Genomic DNA, 27,203 nt, shown 5'->3' on the forward strand with positions numbered 1-27,203 from the left:
CTAAAACTTCTTCTAAACCTAATTCTGAGGAAAATTCTGATTCTGGCGACTTTCGACGACGTTTAAGTTTAAAAAGAAACTCTCGTGAATTTAGTTCAGGGATAGAAAAAGGTGTTCTGTCCAAATTTTTGACTGGCTGAGCATTATTACTGCTTTGTGTGTCAGCAGCCGATGTAGGATGCGTCGTACAAGAACAAAATGATTGAAAGGGAATATCCCGATCACTTGGAAAGCCTTTACTGCTTTCTCCACCGTTGCTACTTTATTATAAGCATTCCTGAATAATTCTGCGATGTCGGTTTGCAAAATTTTTTCGTGTTGCTTGGCTTTTATATTCCTATCACATTCTTGCCCATAGGCAATCTTTAGTGGGTCAAAAAAGCAAACGTCTAAAGGCTGAAGTTTGTGTGATGTGTGGGGTAGAACTGAAACAACCTTAATGCCGTTATCTCTGCAGAAATTGTGATAAAAATAACCATTTCATAGTTCATCGAGAAAAACATAACCATAAAATTTTGACAGAGAAATTTTTGTTGGTAGAAATCTTATTTAAAACCGTTTAGTTTGCTTCCAGAGGTATCAATTAAATTAGTTCAGCTCCTAAAGCACATTTTTCATCCATCCTTTGATGTTTTAACGTTATTTTGTAGAAGAAATTGTTGATTTAAAATTGAATTTTTCTAACTTTACTCATTGATGGAATTTGGCGTGTACTCCAATGTATATCTGAAAACAAGAAAAGACAACGATAAATACGAAGTTTTATTACGATTCATAAAGGAATAAGAGAGAAATTAGCGGAAAAAGAATTTAATTTTGAAGGTTAGTTCCAAGAAAATCCGAGAGATGACGCTAATTTCGACGCAAAAATTTTAAATTTTGGAAAAGGCGCGAACCTAAGAACCAATCAGAAACGAGGAAGAAACAGGAGGGGAGCCGAGTATAAAAGGAAATTGCAAGCAAACAGGAGACAGTCGTCATCTGACCGGCAATAAATTCATGTCGGTTGACAGAAAAAAAAAATAACCTCAAAATTATAAAATAATTGAATTATCCTCAAACCTTATCCGAGAACTCCTGAAACATCTTCGAAGTCATCCAAATCCGAAGGACAAGCAGTCCACTCATCCGTCAGAAGAATCCCGAATAATCCGAAAGAGAGACCTGAAATTACGAGGAATCCAGAAAACTAGCTCGAACTCTGAAACCAAGAGAACAATCCATTATCCTGTTATCACATTGAATCCAAACCCTTTTTCTTCGCAGTGAGTCGGTTGATAATTTATTTTTTTTTATTTAACATAACCTATAAAAGAAAAATTAACCAATTAAACTCAAAAGACAACTCACAAGAGTCTCCTTTATAATTCATTATCAATACTTACTTGTGGGTAAAGATTTTTCAGTTTTTCTTGTGTAACGTTCACTTTCTTTTAACGATTTCAATTTAAAACGTTAACCATTTTTATTTCAAGGACGGATATAACGAGTTTTCTACCCTGTTCTCTCTCAAAAAGATAAAAAATAAACGTGTTCTCTCTCAGATCGATTTTTCAGTCGATAATTGTAGTTTTCTGTTTTTATTTAAAAGTTTTACCTATCGTCGATAGAAATTTAATTTAAATTCAAAAGAAATTTATTTTTTTTTAACTGAAGTTGCCCGAAACCCTGAGTTTAATTAGAGTTAAAACTATTATTATTGTAATTAATTAAATTAAAGAAAACCTTATTTTTTTTGAAAAACCGAACATTGTAGTTTTACTTCAATTAATCAAAGTCACCACACACACAAGTGGGACACATACAGTAAAACATTACAGTACCTAAGTTTGAATGAGTAACATGATTGTCCAAAACTAATAAAACTGGATCTTTGAATGAATGATCCATTCAGTGAAAAGACATTCCGTGATCCATCCAGACTTAGAACATCGGTAAATAGCGCTTGCTGGTCCATTTCTTTCTAAAGCCGTGTGTCCACTACCAAGTTTTCTTGCGGAAGTTGCTTCCAGAAGTGACTTTCAGAAGTTTTTGTCGTGTAAACACGTATTAGAAGTCGACTTCCAGAAGTCACGGCTTGCAGAAGTTACTTGCAGCAATTATGTGGAAACACGTGTTTGTTGCTTGCTGGAAGTAACTTGAACGACTTGCTGTGAACTACAAGTGTTTTGAAGACTTGCAGAAGAAGTCGGGTATACGTGAGTAAACGGTTTGTGATATTCTCTTCTGTTTTCAGTTTTGTTTTGTGTTTTTTTTTGAGTTCTTTTCAAAATTTATAAAAATGGACAAAAATAAATTCGTTTGGAGTAGTGAAAAAACACATTTGGTAATTGAAAAACAAGAAAGTTATCCTGAATTATGGGACACGTCCTCAAAAGACTATAAGAATAAAATTAAAAAACAAAATGCTTCGAAGAGTAACTAAAAGCCGGTCTTTGGGAGGTATAGCCAATCTCATTTTAGTATCCTGCTTTTGAATACTTGTTTGAATTAAAGATAAAATGTATTCAAAATCATCATTAGACATTCTCAGGAAATTTTTCAGCTGCATGGAGTCTTCGGTCCGCAATTCTTCAAGTAATGTATTTTGGAAACTTAAATCTACGCGCCGCAGCACCCAATTTCTCACCCAAACACTTCTTTTTGTTTTTTTTTTTTTTAATTTGTGTCTTTTTAATTAAATATGCTGCGATGGCAGCTGCCAATCTTATTTTGCCACAAGACATTTTTATACTGTCATTCGTAAAAAAAGCAAACTACTGCAAGCTGTACTCACATTGTGTGGAAACACGTCTGCAATTTCTTGCAGCAAGTTCGTCGTGATAACTTCTACTAACTACTTCTGGAAGCAGACTTCCGCAAGTTTCGGTTTGAGTGGAAACACTTCAGCAAATACTTGCAGAAGTTCTTCCGCAAGTGACTTGCTAGTGGACACACGGCTTAACGCTTCTTTCATTCTCTCCCTTTTGAATATAAACATTGGGGGGTGTAGAAGCCAGCAGCGCTCATTGCGATAACGGCAGTCACTAACTGACCTCTTCTGCCCACTTTACTTATCCCTGATTCTCAACATTAAAAATACGATGAGCTTCAAATTTATGTTGGCTGGTACAGTTTTTATAAATTATCGTAAAAAATAATCACCTTTCTTGTTGAACGCTAAAATGCGGTTTAGACTGGTAGCCTCTGGTCTCTGATAGGTTAAAGTTGGATTTCTCTCCATGAAGGAGTAGAGCCAATCTTTTCCACATATACGTTTCTGTTTGTTGAAATTGTGTTTGAGCTTATTTGCCTCTGCAAACTCGTAGGCGAGTTCTCGGATTGATTTAGCAGTTAATCCATAAAATACTTTAGAAAGACTTGCTAGCTCTGACTTTTGTTCTACACTAAAGACGGGTTTTCTTCCTAATTTGTACTTATTTACAGAAAAACGACCTCTTAAGCGATCTAGCAAGGTTCCGTAAGGGACATCAAACATTTGTGCAGATTTTCGTATTGATAAGGTTTTTGACAAATTCTTTGACATGTTCTCTTCCGACCTTGCAGAACGTGTGCTTTTCTGAATATATTTTAAACTTGACATCTGTAGAAAAGGAATGCCATTAGTAATAATATCGACCACAGTAGAGAAATATCGACCCCTCTAGTCCATATTAATCTACCGGCGGTTAATACACATTTTGTTCATTCGCACAGAATTATGTTAGGAAATAATTAGTATTCCATTGTAAAATTAAAGTTATTATTGCGTAAGTACACTGTACTACAAAAACTAAACTCACGCTAAAAAGATATTCGCCTTCTTTCCCCTAATTAGCAAAGCAAAAATTTTTTTATTTTATTTTACCAAAAGAAGTCATCTCTATATCTTCCATTGAAACCCAACAAAAAAAAAACTTGTATAATCAGAATCCTTAACGCCTACAAAGCCATTAAAGTGTAACTACCGTAGCATTAACGTTCCCAAGCTCGTCGTCGCAAACGAGGACCGTTCCCTAGACAATGGGCGTTGAATAAAACTATATGCAACGCGCGCCTTGTGAATCGTTTGCTGAAGACGATTGAGCATCATGACAAATCGAGCCTTTTGCACAACGCCATGTATCGGCTCGTAAAAACCGGCGCCGGAGATGGATACCGGCATTAAGCCAGGAGTCATTCTTCTCCCATAGACCCTCTTACAATACGACCGGTTGGAAAAGCGATTTGACTTTGAAAGCGACGTCGCCATGCAAGAACACCATACCGCCAGAATGCGAGAACACATCCACACGAACCGTTCCAGCAACGTTCCTGACGGCTCCCTCGTTAACGTCGCATTGTCTATCGGTATAATTAAGCGGCAGAGTTTATGCTCAGTATGATCCCAGCGTATTTTAACATTGAATTAGAAAAAAAAAATAAATTCCATGCATCATCGCGTATATCACCCACATGTTGCCGCTTGTACTAGGAAGCTTATGTCAATTTTGAATAAAACCAATCGTTAGATTCATGTTAGTTACGGCGTAACCGATATGCGTTAACTTATGCATAACTAATGAACAGATTTCATGTAACATAAGGATAAAGTTAAGGTTAAAGCAACACGTAGATGCGCTTGTAATTCGTTATGCAAAGCGAAACAGATTGTATCTAATAAGATCGATTCGACCGGTACTAATAAGTTAAAGTGAATAAGCACGAATTCGATTCCAAATATATACCTACAGGTCAAATTCCTCTTTTTAATTAAGTTTAATGTGGAGACTGAAATTTTTTTGGCAATGACCATATTTAGATTATGTCGATTAAGTAGCTTTAATGAGTTGTAAAAAAACTTCGCTCGTTTAATTTTTAAAAAAACTTAATGAAATAAAAAAAAGATAATGAAGGTATACATCATAAGCTCAGAAATTATTGCTACTTTTATTGTAATTAGTATAATATATTGAACTAACACTAATTTTCTTCAGAAACAAGTTCGAAGTGTTCAAAATAAATAACTACTTGGCGATGAATAACAACTAAAATTAGAACTAACACTATATCTAGAATATTTATAGACGGCTAAACCCAAATGTTTCTAGTTCTGCCTTAACTACCAAAATATTCAGGAAATGTAACTGTTCTAGCAGCATCCGGTTCCATGGTAAATTTAATCAATGGGTGTTGCAAGTTTAAGTGAATTTCTGGAGATCCAGAAGATCCAGAATATCCTATAGTTTTTATTGATTCCACAAAATGCGTAGAATCTCTAACAAATTATTTTGTTTCACTTATAAAATGATACAGAACCTTGACAAAGAGTTTCACCAACTGGTACGTTAGAGGAGTTATGGCACTGACAATGCTAATAGAACCATGATAAAAATATACAGGGTGATTTATTAAGCTCACCATCAAACTTTGACATATGATATCTAATCCAATTACAAAAAAAAAATGTTAATGAACATATTATGTCCTATTTAAATTATTTACGAAATTATAACACTTTAAAGTTTTAATTTTTATATCATAATTAACTGCAACATTTTTTTAAACACATAAATATTACAAATATTGTTCAAAATAGCCTCCTTCTGCTAGAATACATGCTTCATAACGACGAATTAAAGAGTTCTTCAGCCGAATTAAAATATCTGGTAGATTTCTTATTTCAGTAGTAGCCATTTGTATTCTCTTTAATAACTGTTCTCGTGTATTAATTTCCACTTGATACACAATTTGTTTGATTTGACCCTATAAGTAGAAATCCAATGGATTAAGGTCAGGGGATCTAGGTGGCCAAGCAAATGGACCATTATTACCAATCCACTTGTTTGGAAAATATTGGTTTAATTAACTCTTCTGCGATGAGGTGGGGCACCATCGTGCTGGTGCCACATATTTTGAATTACATTAAGAGGTATATCTTCAAGTAAATCAAAAAATGTATTGTTCAAAAAAATCTGTGATTTACAACGTTGAAACGTCCATCAAGTACATGCAAACCTAGTAAATTGTTGTTAAATATTCCACCACAAACGTTGATGCTGAAACGTTGTTGAAATTTCCTTGGTTTAATCGCATGCGGATTTTGTAATGCCCAGATATGTTTATTATGGTAATTCTTTATACCATCTCGTGTAAAACATGATTCATCTATCCAGAGAGCATTTGAAATGAAGTCATTATTTTCGGCATGTTGCTGCAATGACCATTCACAAAATGCTAACCGTTGCTGATTACCTCCTGGCTGTAGAGCTTGAACATGCTGTTTACGATACGGATGAAGGACTTCGCGGTTCAATACGCACCATGCAAAATTTTGACATACATGTATGTTGTGTGCTATTCTTCGAGTGCTGATGGAAGGATTATCAATGACAGCATTAATTACAGCTTCTTCGTCCTCTACATTAACTATATGTGGTCGAATAGCTTTTGCTGGAGCAGGATTACCTCTTTCTCGCAGTCTTCTGAAAGAATCGCTAAAAACTGAATTATATGGCATATGACGCTGTGGAAATCTTTCTTGATATTCTCTTACTGATTCTCGAGCATTTCCATTGCAAAAACCATACACGAAGATTATATCAGCATACTCTTCAGTGCTATAAGCGTACATTTTGAGTTTCTTCTTGTATGTAATAATTAAACCTTACAGCAAAGTAAGGTTTTGTAATATGTCAATTACAATGACAACTTTGTTTTTGTTGAATGTTTGATTTTACTGACTATTAATAAATAGGACATATGTTCATTAACATTTTTTTATGGTAATTGGATTAGCTATCATATGTCAAAGTTTGATGGTGAGCTAATAAATCACCCTGTATATTGAACTAACATTAACTTTCTTCAGAAACAAGTTCAATGTGTTCAGAGGCGCTAAATAACAACAAAAATTAGAACTAACACTACACCTAGAAGATTTAGTCGTGCGTCTCTTATAGACAGCTAAACCCGAATGTTTCTAGATCTGCCTTAACTACCAAAACATCTAGGAAATGTAGGTGTTCTAGCAACATCCGGTTCCGTGCTAAATTTGGTGTTGCGAATTTGGGTATTGCGAATTCAGATGATTAGGAACTTCTGGAGTTCCAGAATGTCCTAAGTATCTAACTTCATACTTTTGATTGATTCCACACAATGCGTAGAATCTGTGACATATGATTTTGTTTTACTTATAAAAGAAGAACCTTGACAAGGAGTTTCACTAACTGGTATGTTAAAAGAATTATAGCAATGACAATGCTAGTAGAACGATGATATCTGTTTTTTCTTTCTGTGATCGTCGGCGAGTGTCGAACACTAGAACTAATAGTAGACCTAGAAATAGAAACATTTGGGTTTAGCCGTCTTTAGAGACGTACGGCTAAACCCAAATGTTTCTAGTTCTAGGTCTAATGTTAGTTTTAGTGACAGTGTAAGTGTAAAAATAGAACTAACACTATACCTCGAACTAGAATTATTCGGATTTAGCCGTCTTAAGAGACGTCCGGCTAAATCCGAATGTTTCTAATTCTAGATCTAGTGTTACTTCTACTTTTATTTCAGTAAAAATAGACAACAATTTAGCGTTTAATAACAATTAAAACTACAACTAACACTAGATCTAGAACTAGAAACATTCGGGTTTAGCCATATTGAGAACAAGAAACAACTGATACAACCAGAAACAACTCTGATAACTCAGACTTATCATAAAAACGTCACCGTTACTTTTGTAAAACTACCAAATGCTTGTACTATTAAGTTATCTTGCATTTTATGTTGGACAGTTATATCAAATTCCCAGTATAGCTATATCTAATAAAAAAAGTTTGGTTTAAACATTTCTAAAATGATTTAATTTTAATTTTAGAAATAACAACACCAATATGCGCAGTATCCGGAGCAAAATTTTTAGCAACAAATGGTTGGATCGACTTAAGAAATCCATCGGATACAGATGTTCCATTTCGATTGTATCGAGACGAAGGCAGAACGTTCCTACAGGTAGGTAGCAGCTTAACGAAAGCTTATCCAAACCAGTTTATAACAATTACGCCGTTCCCGCTCAATCAATCTTCTTCGTTTCATAACTAGTAATCGTTATCAACAACCTGCAACCCGCCAAGTGAAAACCGCAAACGGTACCCTCTATGGTACCGTTCGATTGTGTCTGATTCGATAAATAAATTGCAGCGGCATAAATCAGTATCTGCTTCCAGGTACCATTAATCAATGAATACAAAATCGACAAGTTGCAACCATTAATCGAACAGATTTTACCGACATCGAAAGTTACGCATTCAATTTGTCTAGATTATAAAATTAATTTTTGCGTTGTTTCAGTGGGAAGGTGAACCAGTTCTTAGAAATAGAATCGGTGGCCGTTTAGTTCTGGTGTATTTGATGTGCAGAGAATTAAATTCCTTAAAGAATCAAGATAATAATGGTAATATAGAAGGAGAAGTTTTTGCTAGATGTGTCTCATTTAGAGTGGCTGGAAAACCTTTAAAATACACGAGTAGTAAGTTAACAACAAAATTCTTTCTTAATTTAATAACTTAATAAGTGGTGTTTAATCCATTTATTTTTGATATTAGATATTAGTGAAGTTGTATTTTCACCAAACATTCAATCATCAGAGAATTCAGATGGAACGGGTTTGAGCGTCTCAGAAATAGTAGCGATAGGTGTATGTTCGGTTCTTCTTGGATTAATTTATGTGGCATCGGTTTTTTTATATCTCCATATAAGAAAGCGAAGGAAGGATGCCGAAAAAAAATTGGATGTTCGAGAAAATTCAACGATAACAAACGTAGAGGAAGGAATTGTTAAAAATAATCCTTTGTTAGGTTTAGGAAGACACTTTGTGGCGCCTGAAACAACATACAGCGATACTACGGAATCAGATACTGAAGTAACGCCGGATATTTTACAGAACCACGAAGACAGAAAGAAAAATGTAAGTATAAAAGAATTAACCCTTTACTTTCATATGACCCTTGTTACGTAACGGAAATTTAACTCCCGGTAACATTCGTTTTTCTCCCGTTTCAGCGATCCTAATTAAAGGTTACGAGTCTCTGTGCTCACGGTAATATATTATCGGGCGGAACGAAATTTGTAAAAATTGAAAGAAAAAAGTATTTACGAGACGCGATTGTCGAATGGTAAAGAAGAGAAAGGTGCTTTAATCGGTCGCGTTCATCTAAAGGCGGTCCGATTCACGTCCTATTACGGTTATAAATCAAAATTAATGGGAGATTTAAAATCATTTTAACAGTATCGTCGTCGTTTTTATTATAAGGCGCTAAATGAACGCGTAATAGCTGCATTTTTCTACCCAACCTTAAGTTAATTACTTAAAAAGAACTCGTTTATTTACACATCCATTGTCAGCTTCTTAATACCCTATACTTATCTTCTTATTCTTCTTTCAATGCCATATCGCGGGAGGTATTTGATTTCCCTCCTAGGGGTACATTTTAATTGAGTATCAAACATTTTTGTTAGTTACAGATTACATCTGCTTTAGTTCATTCATACCGACACGAAGTCTTAAATCCGTACTCTTCCCTTCATACTTTGGAATCTTATCATCAAGATTCTTCTTCAATTGAAAGACTGCCAGAAGAAAATGTTTCTATTGTTGAAACTTTAGAAGCTCGTGAAGATCGGCCGGATAATGTTAAAGCTATTGGAACGACAAGAAAAAAGTTGTATTTTAATCCAGCTTATTTTGATCCTCATTTACTTCAGGTAATATTTTGTGTTAATATTTTGGAAGATAAATAAACGCGCTTGTATAATTTTTAGACCCCTCCACCGGCTGCAATAGAATTTTTAACAAAAATCAGAGAAGTTATTACAATTGCAAAACAAAAAATGTCCGCAAAGAGATTTACGCCGAATTTGCTGGGAATCCCGGAGGAAGATAATTTTTACTCAATAGAAACATCAAATGAATACCCTCACAGCTTAAACAGCCGAAGAGGCAGTTTAATCAGCTTAAAAAGAGAAAATAGCCGAAGAAAAACGTGCGCCGGATGCCCAGATTGTCAACCGAGAGATTTTCGCTCTTTATGCGGCAAATTACCAGAATACCCTTCAATTGTTGCTTGTGAAAGTTGTTCGGGATCATCGGAAAGTAAACAAAATAGTATCAGGAAGTGGTTGGAGGATATCCCTACATTAAAAATCGATAACAATGAAGATATCTCAAAATCAGTGCAATCCTTGCCGATTATTTCCTCTCCGAAGCGAATTAGATCACCAACAAGATCGCTACCAACCCCAATTTCAATAAATAATTCCGTTAAATCTCCCTGCTCCGAAAGAAAATCCCCGAAATCGACGACATCATCACAAAATTCAAGCAATTCCGGAAAAATCAAAATAATGCGAAAACCTATCATAAAACCAAAAGCACCTCCACCACCTTTACCCATTTACGCGCAAGAAAATCAATACGATACAATAAAAAATGTTGAAAAGAAAGATAATTTACCACCCCCCGATATGATACACGAAGCTTTAACAGTCGAAGAAGAAACGAGAATTCCAACGATAACAAAAAAGAAAATGAACGCTGTCATAAACGAATTTTTAACAAAAAGTTTAGAAACGAATTCAGATATTTCTAAAAATCCGATCGATTACGAAACTGATAGTTTGGAGAGGTCATCAAGAAACAAAGGATTTAGCACGCCCACCGAATACGGCGACGTTTCTTCGTCTCACCCAAGTCCGAGTTTAAGTGCAGCTTTACCGATGGACGAAGAAATGACAATGCAAAATGCAATCATTAACACAAAAACAGGCGCAATGACTATCTCTAAATTAAACATGAATCTGATTAAAAACGAAGAAGAAAATGATTACGAATTGATTGTGCTCAAAAAAGGTGACATTTACAACCTCCCCGAATTATTACAAAGAGGTAATCTAGTAAGTGAGGTTTATGTCAATAACGGTTATAATTATGGAAGCGCGGAATCATCAATAAGTTCAAATTGCTCAACATTAGAAAGTAAACCCCCTAAAGTTAGATACGAAAATAACAAACCAGGACATCTTTTAATCGAGGTTGAAGATTGCGCCGACAATTACATAAGAGTAGAAGATTCCGACGAATTTGAAGCTGATACTTTAGATAGAAAATCAAATAAATTATCTTCATTACAAAAAGAAATTAAAATAGACAACGATGACTATATCGACTCCTTAGAAAGACCTAAACAATTTCAATTAAAATCAAAGGGAAGTTTCAAAAACGATAGCTTAATCTCAATTGATATAAACGAAGGGATAATAATGACTAATTTTAATCGATCTTTTGGGAGTTTAAGGGAAATTTATGAAGCGAAAACCAAAAAAAATCCCGACGAAAACGATATCAATAATTGGAAAGACTTAATTGGGGATGATTTTGAAGGAAGAATTTTAACCTTAGAAGAGCGACACTCAAAAAGACAAAGAAAAAAAGATATTGAAATTGTTAATGATGTCCCACCGGATGTGATACCACCGATTAATAACGATTATTCATCCCCTATTTATGAGCATCCAAAACCACCGAGAAAAGTGATAAGAAATAATAGCGTAAAACCACCTCTTCCTCCAAAAACGGTTTTGAAACGAAAAGAAATCGAACCTAATTATGTAACGCCGATTAAACAAAACGAAAATATTGGTAATAAAATAAATATTGAAGAGGAACACAAAGAAAAAAATAACACTAATAACATTAAAGATAACAGTATTCTTGAGAATTTGATGCAAAATGATAATATTTTTTTAAAAAACGGGTTAAATAACCAATTTATACTACAAGCTCAAACTTTCACAAACGTTCCAAATTTAGACGTTTTTAATATTCCAAGTCCAACATGGAAATTTAAAAATTCTTTACGTAAATATTTTCAAAAACCCGAAGATTCCGGTTATTTAAGTAACGATTCCGATGAACAAAAAAAACAGAAATTGCTTCAATCGGAAAGTGAAGGTAGCGCAGGAGCAGGAAGTGAAACCGACGAAAGTTTCGGCGATGGCCAAAGTGAATCCGGCGCCGAAAGTATCGAGACGCATTCAGTTTTCTTTGATAGCTTTCGTAAACCGGCTTGTTTTACCGGATCTTTAGATAGCGGAGTTGATACCGACGTTAAAATGAATTCGTTTACGAATTTAATGATTGATGATGCTGCAAGTACCGACTCGGAAAATATGAGTTTTAAAACGGTTGTAAATGGAAGAAGAGGATGAATTAATTTTCTTTTTTGAGTGCTAAGATTTACTTGCTCGTACTGCCAATATAGGAGAGAGTGTGAGTATTAAAAAGGGTTTCGATCTTTTTCTGAAATCGTTGATTAACTGAATATTAATAGTTTAAAATGGGATAAAAAATGTTTTAAAATAAAGCTTTGTTACAGAAATTTGTATATCAATAGCTTAAAGGTTTTGCCTAACTGTAAATGCTTTACTATACTTTATTTTTTAATTCGGAGAATTATTGAAGCGCCAAAAAGACGGGTTGCTATTAGTCAGTTTTAAGCAAAAATTACACTAGGAAAATTTGAGATCGGTTTTAGCCGCACGTCTCTCAGTATGGCTTAACCCGAATGATTCTAGTTCTAGGTCTAGTGTTAGTTCTAGTTTTATATCTTTAGAAATAACACCAGACCTAGAACCAGCAACATTAGGGTTCAGCCATCTTGGGAAACGAAGGGCTAAACCCGAATGCTTTTAGTTCTAGGGCTAGTATTAGTTCTAGTTTTACATCATCAGAACAAACACCAGAACTAGAACCAGCAACATTCGGGTTTAGCCGTCTTGAGAGACGAAGGGCTAAACCCGAATGTTTCTAGTTCTAGATCTAGTGTTAGTTCTAGTTTTATATCATTAGAACTAACACCAGACCTAGAACTAGCAACATTCGGCTTTAGCCGTCTTAAAAGACTAACGGCTAAACCCGAATGTTTCTAGTTCATGGTCTAGTTTTAGTTCAATAAGCATTAACAACAATCCAGCGCTGAATAACAATTAAAACTAGAACTAACAAGAACTAGAACTAGAAACATTCGGGTTTATCTGAAGACGCAAGGTTCAGTTCTAGTTCAAATTTCTAGTTCTAGATCTAGTGTTAGTTCTAGTTTTATGTCATTAGAACTAACAGCAAACCTAGAAGCAGCAACATTCGGCTTTAGCCGTCTTAAAAGACTAACGGCTAAACCCGAATGTTTCTAGTTCATGGTCTAGTTTTAGTTCAATAAGAATTAACAACAATCTAGCGCTGAATAACAATTAAAACTAGAACTAACAAGAACTAGAACTAGAAACATTCGGGTTTATCTGAAGACGCAAGGTTCAGTTCTAGTTCAAATTTCTAGTTCTAGGTCTAGTGTTAGTTCTAGTTTTATATCTTTAGAAATAACACCAGACCTAGAACCAGCAACATTAGGGTTCAGCCGTCTTGAGAAACGAAGGGCTAAACCCGAATTCTTTTAGTTCTAGGGCTAGTATTAGTTCTAGTTTTATATCATCAGAACAAACACCAGAACTAGAAGCAGCAACATTCGGGTTTAGCCGTCTTGAGAGACGAAGGGCTAAACCCGAATGTTTCTAGTTCTAGGTCTAGTGTTAGTTCCAGTTTTATATCTTTAGAAATAACACCAGACCTAGAACCAGCAACATTCGGCTTTAGCCGTCTTAATAGACTAACGGCTAAACCCGAATGTTTCTAGTTCATGGTCTAGTTTTAGTTCAATAAGGATTAACAACGATCTAGCGCTGAATAACAATTAAAACTAGAACTAACAAGAACTAGAACTAGAAACATTCGGGTTTATCTGAAGACGCAAGCTTCAGTTCTAGTTCAAATTTCTAGTTCTAGGTCTAGTGTTAGTTCTAGTTTTATATCTTTAGAAATAACACCAGACCTAGAACCAGCAACATTAGGGTTCAGCCGTCTTGGGAAACGAAGGGCTAAACCCGAATGCTTTTAGTTCTAGGGCTAGTATTAGTTCTAGTTTTATATCATCAGAACAAACACCAGAACTAGAACGAGCAACATTCGGGTTTAGCCGTCTTGAGAGACGAAGGGCTAAACCCGAATGTTTATAGTTCTAGGTCTAGTGTTAGTTCTAGTTTTATATCGTTAGAACTTACACCAGATCTAGAACCAGCAATATTCGGCTTTAGCCGTCTTAAAACACTAACGGCTAAACCCGAATGTTTCTAGTTCATGGTCTAGTTTTAGTTCAATAAGAATTAACAACAATCTAGCGCTGAATAATAATTAAAACTAGAACTAACAAGAACTAGAACTAGAAACATTCGGGTTTATCTGAAGACGCAAGCTTCAGTTCTAGTTCAAATTGCTAGTTCTAGGTCTAGTGTTAGGTCTAGTTTTATATCTTTAGAAATAACACCAGACCTAGAACCAGCAACATTAGGGTTCAGCCGTCTTGGGAAACGAAAGGCTAAACCCGAATGCTTTTAGTTCTAGGGCTAGTATTAGTTCTAGTTTTATATCATCAGAACAAACACCAGAACTAGAACGAGCAACATTCGGATTTAGCCGTCTTGAGAGACGAAGGGCTAAACCCGAATGTTTCTAGTTCTAGGTCTAGTGTTAGTTCTAGTTTTATATCTTTAGAACTAACACCAGACCTAGAACCAGCAACATTAGGGTTCAGCCGTCTTGGGAAACGAAGGGCTAAACCCGAATGCTTTTAGTTCTAGGGCTAGTATTAGTTCTAGTTTTATATCATCAGAACAAACACCAGAACTAGAACGAGCAACATTCGGGTTTAGCCGTCTTGAGAGACGAAGGGCTAAACCCGAATGTTTCTAGTTCTAGGTCTAGTGTTAGTTCTAGTTTTATATCTTTAGAAATAACACCAGACCTAGAACCAGCAACATTAGGGTTCAGCCGTCTTGGGAAACGAAGGGCTAAACCCGAATGCTTTTAGTTCTAGGGCTAGTATTAGTTCTAGTTTTATATCATCAGAACAAACACCAGAACTAGAACGAGCAACATTCGGGTTTAGCCGTCTTGAGAGACGAAGGGCTAAACCCGAATGTTTATAGTTCTAGGTCTAGTGTTAGTTCTAGTTTTATATCGTTAGAACTTACACCAGATCTAGAACCAGCAATATTCGGCTTTAGCCGTCTTAAAACACTAACGGCTAAACCCGAATGTTTCTAGTTCATGGTCTAGTTTTAGTTCAATAAGAATTAACAACAATCTAGCGCTGAATAATAATTAAAACTAGAACTAACAAGAACTAGAACTAGAAACATTCGGGTTTATCTGAAGACGCAAGCTTCAGTTCTAGTTCAAATTGCTAGTTCTAGGTCTAGTGTTAGGTCTAGTTTTATATCTTTAGAAATAACACCAGACCTAGAACCAGCAACATTAGGGTTCAGCCGTCTTGGGAAACGAAAGGCTAAACCCGAATGCTTTTAGTTCTAGGGCTAGTATTAGTTCTAGTTTTATATCATCAGAACAAACACCAGAACTAGAACGAGCAACATTCGGATTTAGCCGTCTTGAGAGACGAAGGGCTAAACCCGAATGTTTCTAGTTCTAGGTCTAGTGTTAGTTCTAGTTTTATATCTTTAGAACTAACACCAGACCTAGAACCAGCAACATTCGGCTTTAGCCGTCTTAGAAGACTAACGGCTGAACCCGAATGTTTCTATTTCATGGTCTAGTTTTAGTTCAATAAGGATTAACAACAATCAAGCGCTGAATAACAATTAAAACTAGAACTAACAAGAACTAGAACTAGAAACATTCGGGTTTATCTGAAAACGCAAGCTTCAGTTCTAGTTCTAGGTCTAGTGTTAGTTCTAGTTTTATATCTTTAGAAATAACACCAGACCTAGAACCAGCAACATTCGGCTTTAGCCGTCTTAAAAGACTAACGGCTAAACCCGAATGTTTCTAGTTCATGGTCTAGTTTTAGTTCAATAAGGATTAACAACAATCTAGCGCTGAATAATAATTAAAACTAGAACTAACAAGAACTAGAACTAGAAACATTCGGCTTTAGCCGTCTTAAAAGACTAACGGCTAAAGCCGAATGTTTCTAGTTCATGGTCTAGTTTTCGTTCAATAAGGATTAACAACAATCTAGCGCTGAATAATAATTAAAACTAGAACTAACAAGAACTAGAACTTGAAACATTCGGCTTTAGCCGTCTTAAAAGACTAACGGCTAAAGCCGAATGTTTCTAGTTCATGGTCTAGTTTTCGTTCAATAAGGATTAACAACAATCTAGCGCTGAATAACAATTAAAACTAGAACTAACAAGAACTAGAACTAGAAACATTCGGGTTTATCTGAAGACGCAAGGTTCAGTTCTAGTTCAAATTTCTAGTTCTAGGTCTAGTGTTAGTTCTAGTTTTATATCTTTAGAAATAACACCAGACCTAGAACCAGCAACATTAGGGTTCAGCCGTCTTGGGAAACGAAGGGCTAAACCCGAATGCTTTTAGTTTTAGTTTTATATCATCAGAACAAACACCAGAACTAGAACCAGCAACATTCGGGTTTAGCCGTCTTGAGAGACGAAGGGCTAAACCCGAATGTTTCTAGTTCTAGGTCTAGTGTTAGTTCTAGTTTTATGTCATTAGAACTAACAGCAGACCTAGAACCAGCAACATTCGGCTTTAGCCGTCTTAATAGACTAACGGCTAAACCCGAATGTTTCTAGTTCATGGTCTAGTTTTAGTTCAATAAGGATTAACAACGATCTAGCGCTGAATAACAATTAAAACTAGAACTAACAAGAACTAGAACTAGAAATATTCTGGTTTATCTGAAGACGCAAGCTTCAGTACTAGTTCAAATTTCTAGTTCTAGGTCTAGTGTTAGTTCTAGTTTTATATCTTTAGAAATAACACCAGACCTAGAACCAGCAACATTAGGGTTCAGCCGTCTTGGGAAACGAAGGGCTAAACCCGAATGCTTTTAGTTCTACGGCTAGTATTAGTTCTAGTTTTATATCATCAGAACAAACACCAGAACTAGAACCAGCAACATTCGGGTTTAGCCGTCTTGAGAGACGAAGGACTAAACCCGAATGTTTCTAATTCTAGGTCTAGTGTTAGTTCTAGTTTTATGTCATTAGAACTAACACCAGACCTAGAACCAGCAACATTCGGCTTTAGCCGTCTTAAAAGACTAATACTGCTAAAACTAGAACTAACACTAGACCGAGAACTAGAGCCAATACCGACAATTTTGTCTTGTCCATTCAATGTAAATATTCCTTCTTTGGGAAAAATTATGTTTTTGACAAAGTCTTCGTCATCGTTACAAAATTGTTGTAGCAGAAACTACCATTGCTCGTGAATGAAGATATTTTTCAAATTTTGTGAACCGTTAATTTACTAACGTGCAAATTCGACCCAATACTCATTACAGTATCATAAGAGTTTTCTTGCCTAGCCAAAACCACGTTTTGATGAACCTCCCCTGAAAGATTTGGTCGACCAGACTTCAAAAAATCTCGTAGATGCCCATGCTTTTTAAATTTAGCTAACTTTGGCTAATGAGATGGCGATCAAGATATGTTCCATTAAACAGGTCAACTACTTAATAAATCAGTTTTTGACACTTTTGAATTGACCTATGAATTGTTACTAGAAATAAAACCCCCAAAAATGTGATTTTGGCAAGTATAGAAAAAAAATTAACTGTATGATCATTTAAAGCTAGTCAACAAAACATGGCGCTAGTATGATTTTTAAATGTTAATTCTTTAATCCGATTTCAGAAAAAGAATATATTGTTGATGTGTAAATATACATCTAGTCACTGATCAATTTTTTTAATAGTTTGAAAATATGGATTAATAATTTATCCTTATTTTTTGATTCTTAAAATTATTTTTAAAATTATATTTGTTTCAACTTAATTAAAATAAAAATAAAAAAGACTACTTCTTCCTTTTGTAAATAATTCTATTAAGATTTTTTTGTTTAATAAAATAAATTTGTCCACTATTTTGTGATATAATTTAAGGGCCGGATGTGCAATACTACAAATCGATAAAGTTTCGGTTTGTACGCAATATTAGAATTTATAGTTGTTTCCTTATAATTTTTAAATAACTTTTAATTAAACTGTAGCTTTGCTTTAGTTTTTATGACCAAATAAAAACTCGAGACGAACGATCTTGCCGATAACGTATTATCATCGTATTTCTATGAAACATTGATAAGCAAAACGGCTATCTTGCCAAATAAACTGCATCGATGTGCAATATCTCTTGTGCAATATTTTTTAACACTTCCTTTTTATACGCAATATTATCATCTTAAAAAATTACGCTCGATTTTTTTTGCTACTTTAATTTAATGATTAAATTATAAAATTAATAATATATATAACCTAATTTAATCATGTACAGTGCAATATTTTTTTATATACCTATTTTAGATACCGATTTAGTTTTAAATTAAAATTAAGAAATCAAATGCTCAATATTAAATAATAATAATAAACAAAAATGTTAATGAAAAACATAGGAAAATTTTGTAGCACATTTCATTTTATTCGATATATTTTTTTTAAATAAATAAATGTAGTCGCATGCTTGTACGTACCTGCAATTGTATAAACAAATCATAAACGGACTTAAAGGGTGAGGTGTTTGCAAAAATAAAAAAAAAATATGGGGAGGTACTTGAATTTGGGTTGCGGTGAAGGAAATTCGGGGAAAACGCGAAATATATTAATATTTCGTGGTTAGCCCTAAAAAATATTATTACCAATTTAATTTCAAAACTCAATTAATTTTAAGCACACATTATAAAAACTCATATTTTATATTATCTTTTTATTATTATCTCAATTTTTATTTCTTAAAATATTATTCCTCAACTTGTTACGTTTATTTTTTTATTTCTTTTTTATGTTTAAATGGTGTTCAGAGTATTATAAAAAATCGTTTTTCTTATTATTATTTTTGTAAATATCTAGTTTTTGTTGTAATTTATTTTGTAAGCAATTATGGGAAAAAATAAACTATTATTTGTTAAAAAATACTTTATTTAATATTCAAATACATTCATACTTCATATTTTTATTCTATAGCGCTCAACATCTACAGGTAATGAAGTTAACTCAAAATCCATCTTCATTCGCTCGAAAATTGAAAAATTTTTCAAAAAAGATAGCGGTGAAATTATTTATTAAATGTGATAGATACATATGTTTCGAGACATATATCTCGTCTTCAGGCACGACTAAAATGAAACTTGTGATAGATTAAGTATCACAATAAATATTATCTTAAATAATTACCGTCAACAGTTTACTTAGAAGTACATGTAAACAAATAAATACGGGATCCCGAAAAACAACACATCTCCAGCACAAAAACAAATTAAAAACCAAGATATCCTTCTAGGACTAAACTGCTTTTAACTGCAAACCAAGTAAATTTTTATTAAATTAAATTTAAATAAATAAAAAATAAATTTTTATTAAGGCAATATGGCGTGAACTTACGTGTTGATAAAAACAAGTTTAACAAATATAGTAATTCAATAATTAAATTCAACGAACCAAACCACTTTCACGATTTCAAAAATTTTTTCCTTAAAAAGTCGAACCAAAAGCGATTTTAACTTATTAGTGTGTAAAAATATATATGGTCTACCTTACAAAGATTTAATTCAATACTGTAGAATTTTGGAATACAGGTTATTATAAAGATAAAAGTAAAATAAAATCCAAAATGTTGCGCATGTCACATTTTTATGGAAAAGTTGTTTCTGTGATCAATGTGTATAAATGAAATTGAATTTTGAACAATTGAAGACCTTACGGCAACAACGGTACGAGCCAGATTTTTAAAAAAAGTGAGTTATTTAATTTTTTTATATCAGTAGGCTATGACTTTTACTTAAAAAACAAAAACTTCCGATAAAAAAACGTTGACAGGTTCGTAAATAGAGAAAATCGTTTTTACATTAAACTTAAAATACAGTTTTTTTAATGTAAAAAGGGTACAAGCCGTATTTAGCGTTATTAAATTAAATTATGGCGGTGTCAAACAGTTTTCCGACTCAAAAAAAAACGTTTCACAACGAAAACTCAGAAAGTGATAGTGACTTAGACCTTGGGTCTGACGATAGTGCAAATGAAACTTCTTCAGACGAATATAGACAGGTAAGTTTTAAAATATGTGGCTTATTCCCTTCTTCAGTTAAATTAATGACTTATTTTATTTTATTTTTTTTTTATATTTAAATTACGATGTTATATTTTCATAATGCAAAAATGTTACATTTTCCTATTCTTTGGTTCAAAATGCTTTAAAAATTATACAGGGTGATTCTCTACCGATGCGACAAACTTCGGCAGATGATTCTCTGGCGAAAATTAATGTCAGTTTCTATTATGAACCATATGCGCCTTCGGCACCCCTGAGGAGCTACGCCCCTCTAATTTGGTTTTAATTTCTTGCTCGGAAACCATAAGTACCTTAGGAATGAAATTTGGGGTAGAAGTTCAGCTCCTAATAGGCCACGTTTTGAGCCATTTTTAGCTTTTAATCTTGCCCTCAAGTTACCAAACTTGACTACCACCTTCACTTAACTTCGGCGGTTGTAGTTACGTTTGGTAACTTGAGGACCAGATCAAAAGCAGAAAATGGGTCAAAACGCGGCCTACTAGAAGCTGAACTGGTACAAAAAAATCATTCTTAGATGCTTATGGTTTCTGAGAAAAAATAAAAACCAAATTTTCTTTGGGGGACCGTAGGTCCTCCGAGGAGCAGAAGGCGCTTATGGTTCATAATAAAAACTGGCCTTAATTTTCGACAGAGAATCATCTGCTGAAGTTTGTCGCATCGATAGAGAATCACCCTATAGATACATAATATATTAGTAATAATTTTAAGAAATTTTAAGAATAATAATTTAGTAATAATATTGTGACTTATCCCTTTATGCCTTCGAAAATATCTGAAACTACTTAGTACTATTTTTATGAAAATGGTTTTACTAATCTTGAAGGTCCGCGTTCTTTAAATAAAAGAATTTCTTTTCACACGCCACCCAAAGCTATTCCTTCAAGAAAGCGCAAGGCAAACTTTGCAAGGCAGGTTAGAAATAAAAGAAAGATTAAACGAAATTTGGGTCACAAATATGTGAATAAACGACAAAAGCAAGTAGCTGAACGAGAACTTGGACCTTCGTGCGACTGTCGCCGAAAATGTCGAAATGCTTTAGAAGGAAAAGAGATGCACATTTTCAACACTTTTTGGGACTTAGCGGATTACAACAAACAATTTACCTTTTTTCGCAAATGAAATCTGTACCGAAAAAAAGGTTATACCCTAAGAAAACAAAAAAAGAAGTATCGTCACGCAAAGTTACTATACAATACTTTGTAAAAGTTAATGGCGTTGATGTCAAGGTGTGCAAGCAAGAATTTCTTGCAGTACATGGCTTACAAAAATCAAAAAAAAGAATTCAGCTTTTGTATGAACAAATTAGCAAAGGAGCTACTACCCCAAAAAGTGACCAACGTGGTAAACACCAGAACAGGGCAAATAAGATTAGTGATGCTGATCGTGATAATGTGAAGGCACACATCAATTCAATTCCTAAATACACCAGTCACTACAGTAGACAAAAAAATCCTGATAAGGTGTACATAGATCAAGACTTATCCATTTCTGCTCTGTACCATGATTATTACCTTGAATGGTGTGAAGACAAAGGTTTACATGCCGTAAAAGAAAGTTACTACAGAAACGTGTTTTGTAATGAGGTCAATATTGGATTCAAACTCCCTAAAACCGACACTTGCAAAACATGTGACTTTCTCAACATACAAATAAAACACGCTTTGAGTAAAGGCGAATTAGCAGACACCTTTAAGACTGAACTTGAACTACATCATTATAGGGCAGAAGAGCTACAAACAAGTCTCAAAGAAGAAATAGAAAAAGCTAAAAACACACGAGATACCCTCGTCTTAAGTTTCGATTTACAGCAGGCTCTACCAGTACCAAATTTAACGGTTGGACCTGCTTTTTATCTAAGAAAAGCGTGGACTTACAACTTAGGAATACATGACTGTATAGAGGATAGAGGATATATGTACATGTGGCCTGAAAATGTAGCCAAGCGAGGCAGCGATGAAATTGCTAGCATTTTATACAAACATTTTAAGAAAAATTGCAATGATCAGTATACAAAGCTTATTGTATATAGCGATAATTGCGCAGGTCAAAATAAAAATTGGACCATTGTTTGTTTATGGCAACAACTAATACGAGAAAATTTTTTTAAGAGCATAGAGGACAGATTTTTAGTAGTCGGTCACACATTTAAAACAAGTATATTGTCCTGAGGACTGGTACCAAGCTGTTTTAAAAGCAAAAAGGAAGAATCCTTTCAATGTTATTATACTTGAACAAGAAGACATTTTATCTTTTAAAGACCTACAGATGAAAATAACAAAAAAAACTGCGGCTGATAATAAGGATAAGCTGAATTTCAGTAAAATCTGTGCTTTTAAATTTGTACAAGACAATCCAAATGTAATGTTCTTTAAACACATTTGGAACGAAGAATATAAAACAGTAAATATAGGTAAAAGAGGTATAAGAAGATCTGTAAATATGTTAATAAAAGATTTAAAAAAAAATATGATGCTCCCATTCAATTAAACCAAAAGAAACTATCCAATCTTTTCGCACTTCTAAAGTATCTCCGATTTATCAAAATTTTTATAGGGAGATTGGTGTTGGTGAAAATAATAGTGTAAATAGTGCACCGACTATAGATGATGACATAGAACATTTAGACAACTTCAGCGACATTGACGACGAAAAGTAAAATAAAATTCATCTTAATTTATTAGAAAATTTAATAATGTTTATTGTGTGTTATTTTTTGTTTGTTGTGACTATTTCATGAATTAAATGTGTTTTTGTTCTTATCTAGTTATTTTTATTTCAAATTTTCACTTATTTCAGACTCTTTAGTGTTGCCATTATGAATTTGATGTCTTAGGTAATAGCTATTGGACTACCTTCTCGACTTATCATTTTTGAATACATTTTCGTGTAATAAGGGTCTAAGCCACACTATTTTGACATAAATTAAATTTTGTCATTGAAAGCGCTGTTTTTCAAAAAAAATCTTCAGTTTTCATCGAAGAGAAATAAGCAAGTTTCAAATAGTAAATGTTATAGAATTTTTATCTTACTTCTTATTATTTCACGATTTAATTACAAATTAAAATGTTGATTTTCTCAAAAAGTTAGTTGTGTGGCATGTACCGTTGTTGCTCTAACGTCTTCAATTATATGTCTATTTAGTTTAAATTTATAAAATTCATGAAAAATCATATCTAATTTAAAATCATATCACCTTTCAGTTTTTTATGTTTTAAAATTTCGAATTATTCTATTAAGTCCAGTTCTCTGGATTTGTAAATCAATCTCATTAAATGTATGTTGTTAGGATTACAGTTATGGTTCTCAGCTTTTAAATGTCTACAAAATGCTGAGGAATTCTTTGTTAGGTGTTCTTTAGCTCTAACTTTTACGTTCCGTCCCGTCTATCCAATATAAAATATATCACAGTTCTCACATGTAATTTTATAAAGTCCTAAGCTAAGTTGTAAATTGTTAAATCTATGGTTATTGTTTAACAATAAATGTCCTAGTTTTTTATTTGAAGTAAAAGTTTAGTTAATAATATAATATAATAGTAAATTTCTCTTTACATGCATTAACGATGGATGAAAAGGCAACGTGATAAAGTGTTGAGGACCCTTATAATGAGGATATATGATTCTTAATCTTGCTGTTATACATGTTAAGGTAAACATTCTGCATATCACGTAGATTAAAACCGTTATTGTAACCAATCTTTAGGATTTTTTCAGGTCTAAAATATAATCATCTGTGTTTAGTGGAAAATTTATTAGTCTATGAAATAAAAATCGGAATGAAGCAAGTTTATGTTGGGTGCAGCTATATGAAGATCGAATCGGTACATATTGGCTGCTTAAAAATGTTAAATTCTAGTTTGTTGGTGGTATAATTCTCTTATTTCTAGATTTAAGAAATTTATTTTCAGATTGGATTCTCTTTCAGTTGTGAAATTGAGTGAACACAAGTTACCAAACAAATTCCGAAGCGCATTAAATTTTGCATCATTGCTCTCGTATGCGATTAAGATATAGTCTACATATCTATAATAAAACTTTATGTCTTCATTGACTAGTTTGTATTTATTTGTAAAAATTTGAGATTCAAAATAGTTGACATAGATGTCTGCCAAAATGCCTGATATGGAAGATCTCATTGGAAGACCGTACGTCATTCGATAGTATTGTTTATTATTAAATAAGAAAGAATTTTGACTACAAATCAAGTCTAGGAGGTTAGAAAGTGCTACTAGGCTTTCGAATTTCAGTTGCAATTCAGTGTGCTTTTCTATTAGGTGATTCTTTATGATAAAAATAGTCTCTTTAATAGGAATATTGACGCAAAGATTTGTGATATCGAATGATATAAGTTTCGTATTCTTGGAAATAATTAAATCTTTGGTCCTTTTTATAAGATCCTGCGAGTTTTTAATATTGTAATGAAGTTTATCTTTAAAGGTTGTATAAAGGAATGTCTGGATGATTGCAGCAACTCGACTTGTTGGGGTATTATTATTGCCAATAATAGGTCTAATACTTTTGTCCTCTTTGTGTAGTTTGATTAAACTTTTTATTGTGAGTATTAGGTAAGGTTAGCCACCTACCTGGCCTTCACGTTAAAAGGATCACAGAAACCACCACCACATTGGGTATAAAAACAGGCCTATGGCCTATCAGCTAGCAATTACTAGCCAGAAAGAAGAAGAAGAAGTACTCAACATATTTACATGACATTTTTTTCTTGTTTTAAAAGCGTTAAGATGTTGGATTTTAGACATTTAGCGTCTCCAAAAAACTAAGGAGTTTGTTTCATTCGCCTTTCTCCATCGCCAGTTCTTTGGCTTCTGTTCATAATTTGCCCCGTTTTCTAAGTATCTTCCCTGATTTCCTTTAGTCTTCCCCTCCTCATCTGTATCTGTCTCCCTTCTTATTTCAGTACCCAACAACTCAGTTGTTTACTCTTTATATACTCCAAAATGTTCTTTACTTCCAGTTCTTCTCTGACCTCTTTATTTCTAATTTTGTGTCACCTTGTCATGTTTTTTATTGTTCTTAGAAATTTCATATCTGTTGCTTGGATCTTCTTTTTGTCATTACTCGCTTATATATTTTAATTATTACCTACAGAGTTGAAAAGGAGGATCAAAACCATACTTGGATGGAAAATGCTGAAAATACAAGTAAATTAAAACCGTATTTTTAAGTTACTAAAACTAGAAACTTTTGAGTTATGCTGGGCGTTTATCTTGGTTTAAAAGCAATTTAATTAATGAATTGAAAATTGTTTTTCTTCTTAAATATGGTGTTAAATCACCGTTATTTAGGTTTCATTGTAAAAAAAAGAGATTTTTACTTTAACTTAATTAAAATTTATTGTTTTTTTTAACAATTCGAGAAATATGAATGTACATTTAATTGCACATAGTGCTACTTAATATAAAACGAAATACAATAAAGAAATAGATGTAGTCTTTCTTTTTACAAAATTTGTGCAATCATGGAATACAATGAGATTCTTTTTTTAATTTGTGAACTCAAATTTATATTGATCTGGTATAAAACTAAATCTAAAAAGTAAGCATGAATTGAAAAATTAATTTGGGGGAATATATGAATATAGAAAGTGAAATATTTTTTTTCCTTATATCAAGGACAACATTACACATTATAGATTAATTTCTTAATTCCTAACATTAATTACAAATTAAATAATTAATCATTTTTAAGAAAGATTTTTTCTAAACAGTCTTATTTTAAAATTTGTTGTCATTTTCTTTCATTTCTTATTTTTTATGTTTTATATAAGAGATATTCTTTCAATACTTTTGGTAAAGGAAGAGATGAAACACCTTTTTTTGTTATATGTTGTAAAATAGCATCACGACAAGCCGACTGAAGTGTTGGAACTACAAATAAAATAATTATTAAATAATAAAAAAAATCTTTTAAATGTATACCTCCATATAATTGGATAATCCGAATTTTCTTAGTTGTTCCATAAACATCTACAACTACATGCAACGGTGCATCAGTAAAAGGAATATGTCGAACACAAACTCCTTGATCTTCCCCATTAATAATATAATGCATATTTGCCTCTCTATCATTTGTAGGAATATACATAACACCAATACGACTAAATGTATCTGTAGGTAAAATGCTAACACTATGTTTTGTTGGTTTTAACATACTGAGGGGTACTAAACCACGACCAGTTCTTATAACCCCATTATCACTAGTTATTGATTTTAGACTTGTTGCACGATTATAAGAAACACTATACATCTACAAACTTGTTTTAAAAAAATCATTTCTTAATAAATAACTTAATTTTTACCTGATTACTTGCTTTTGTAATACCATAAATCCAAGACAATCCGATATTTGCTAAATCAGGTAAAGCATAGGGCGGAATAATACCAGTTTGGCATATAGTATGTGGGTCTAATTGAGTAAGTCCCAAACGCATATGTCCACTCCAACCACTTTCATTTTGTTCAATTTCAAGCAAGAATATTTCACAAGGTTGTAATGGTTTTTCACTGAAAGTAACTGCATTTGCGAAACTTTTCTTGCGATAAGCGACGGTGTTATCTTCAGAAAGCACTATATTTTCGCCGTGGAATGAATGAAATCTGGTAACCGTACCTGTACTACTGGAATGAGACATAAGTTTTTCTGATTTAACCATTGTTTTCAAAATATTTTTATTCATATGTTTAATCCTTGAAATGTTACGATTTTTCTTGATTAGTGTTTATTAGCATACTTTTTCATTTAGATATGATTCCATATTTATTTTGTAAATATTTTATTATTATAAAATGAAGGTGTTTTGTATTTTGACAGGTATGAAACATAACCTTCTTTTCTTATGTCAATATGACAGAACTTAAAATGGGCTTAATTTTTAATTTAAATATATTTTAAAATGAAAATTATTTAAATTATATTAATAATAACGTTATATTAGTGAGATTTACTTTAAACTTAATAAAGGAAAATTTTAAACGATCGCAAGGTGGGTATTTGATAGATGGCGCAACGAAGCACTCA

The 27,203-nt window shown here is 33.2% G+C and overlaps 3 protein-coding genes and 2 long non-coding RNA genes across 14 annotated transcripts in view; 2 read left to right on the forward strand and 3 right to left on the reverse strand.

Moving 5' to 3' along the window:
• LOC111420849 (shavenoid) overlaps positions 1-27,203 on the forward strand; it is a 372,982-nt gene that overhangs the window by 170,704 nt on the left and 175,075 nt on the right. For 3 of the 8 annotated variants that reach the window (XM_071198256.1, XM_071198258.1, XM_071198257.1), the window contains 5 exons: positions 7,832-7,965; positions 8,305-8,482; positions 8,559-8,920; positions 9,472-9,717; positions 9,775-19,007. In XM_071198256.1, coding sequence (XP_071054357.1) covers positions 7,832-7,965; positions 8,305-8,482; positions 8,559-8,920; positions 9,472-9,717; positions 9,775-12,219 — 3,365 coding nt within the window. In that variant the 3' untranslated portion in view covers positions 12,220-19,007. Of the gene's footprint in view, positions 1-1,179; positions 1,266-7,831; positions 7,966-8,304; positions 8,483-8,558; positions 8,921-9,471; positions 9,718-9,774; positions 19,008-27,203 lie in introns of those variants that run through there. The other 5 variants (XM_023053895.2, XR_011641225.1, XM_071198259.1 and 2 more) reach the window with 5 other exon arrangements.
• LOC139430859 (uncharacterized) lies at positions 402-1,622 on the reverse strand. The gene is made up of 3 exons (XR_011641235.1): positions 1,386-1,622; positions 1,063-1,306; positions 402-726 (listed from the first exon to the last, which is right to left on the reverse strand). It is a non-coding gene; the product is annotated as an uncharacterized lncRNA (long non-coding RNA).
• Positions 19,069-19,626, reverse strand: LOC139430630 (uncharacterized). Its single transcript, XR_011641023.1, has 3 exons — positions 19,482-19,626; positions 19,275-19,397; positions 19,069-19,216 (listed from the first exon to the last, which is right to left on the reverse strand). It is a non-coding gene; the product is annotated as an uncharacterized lncRNA (long non-coding RNA).
• Positions 20,210-24,487, forward strand: LOC139430631 (uncharacterized). 3 transcript variants are annotated; one of them, XM_071197821.1, is made up of 3 exons: positions 20,210-23,817; positions 23,872-24,027; positions 24,077-24,487. In XM_071197821.1, the coding sequence occupies exon 1, from the start codon at positions 21,192-21,194 to the stop codon at positions 22,335-22,337; it is 1,146 nt and encodes a 381-aa protein (XP_071053922.1). In that variant the 5' UTR covers positions 20,210-21,191; the 3' UTR covers positions 22,338-23,817; positions 23,872-24,027; positions 24,077-24,487. The 3 variants fall into 3 exon arrangements, with proteins under 3 accessions (XP_071053922.1, XP_071053921.1, XP_071053923.1); XM_071197820.1 differs by having other exon boundaries at positions 23,872-24,487; XM_071197822.1 differs by having other exon boundaries at positions 23,883-24,487.
• On the reverse strand, positions 25,859-26,947 carry LOC111420844 (neuralized-like protein 2). Its single transcript, XM_023053891.2, has 3 exons — positions 26,485-26,947; positions 26,105-26,432; positions 25,859-26,053 (listed from the first exon to the last, which is right to left on the reverse strand). Exons 1-3 carry the CDS (start codon positions 26,860-26,862, stop codon positions 25,938-25,940), a joined length of 822 nt encoding a protein of 273 aa, XP_022909659.1. The 5' UTR covers positions 26,863-26,947; the 3' UTR covers positions 25,859-25,937.

The sequence above is a fragment of the Onthophagus taurus genome, chromosome 7 (genome assembly GCF_036711975.1).
Source record: "Onthophagus taurus isolate NC chromosome 7, IU_Otau_3.0, whole genome shotgun sequence".
NCBI lineage: Eukaryota > Metazoa > Arthropoda > Insecta > Coleoptera > Scarabaeidae > Onthophagus > Onthophagus taurus.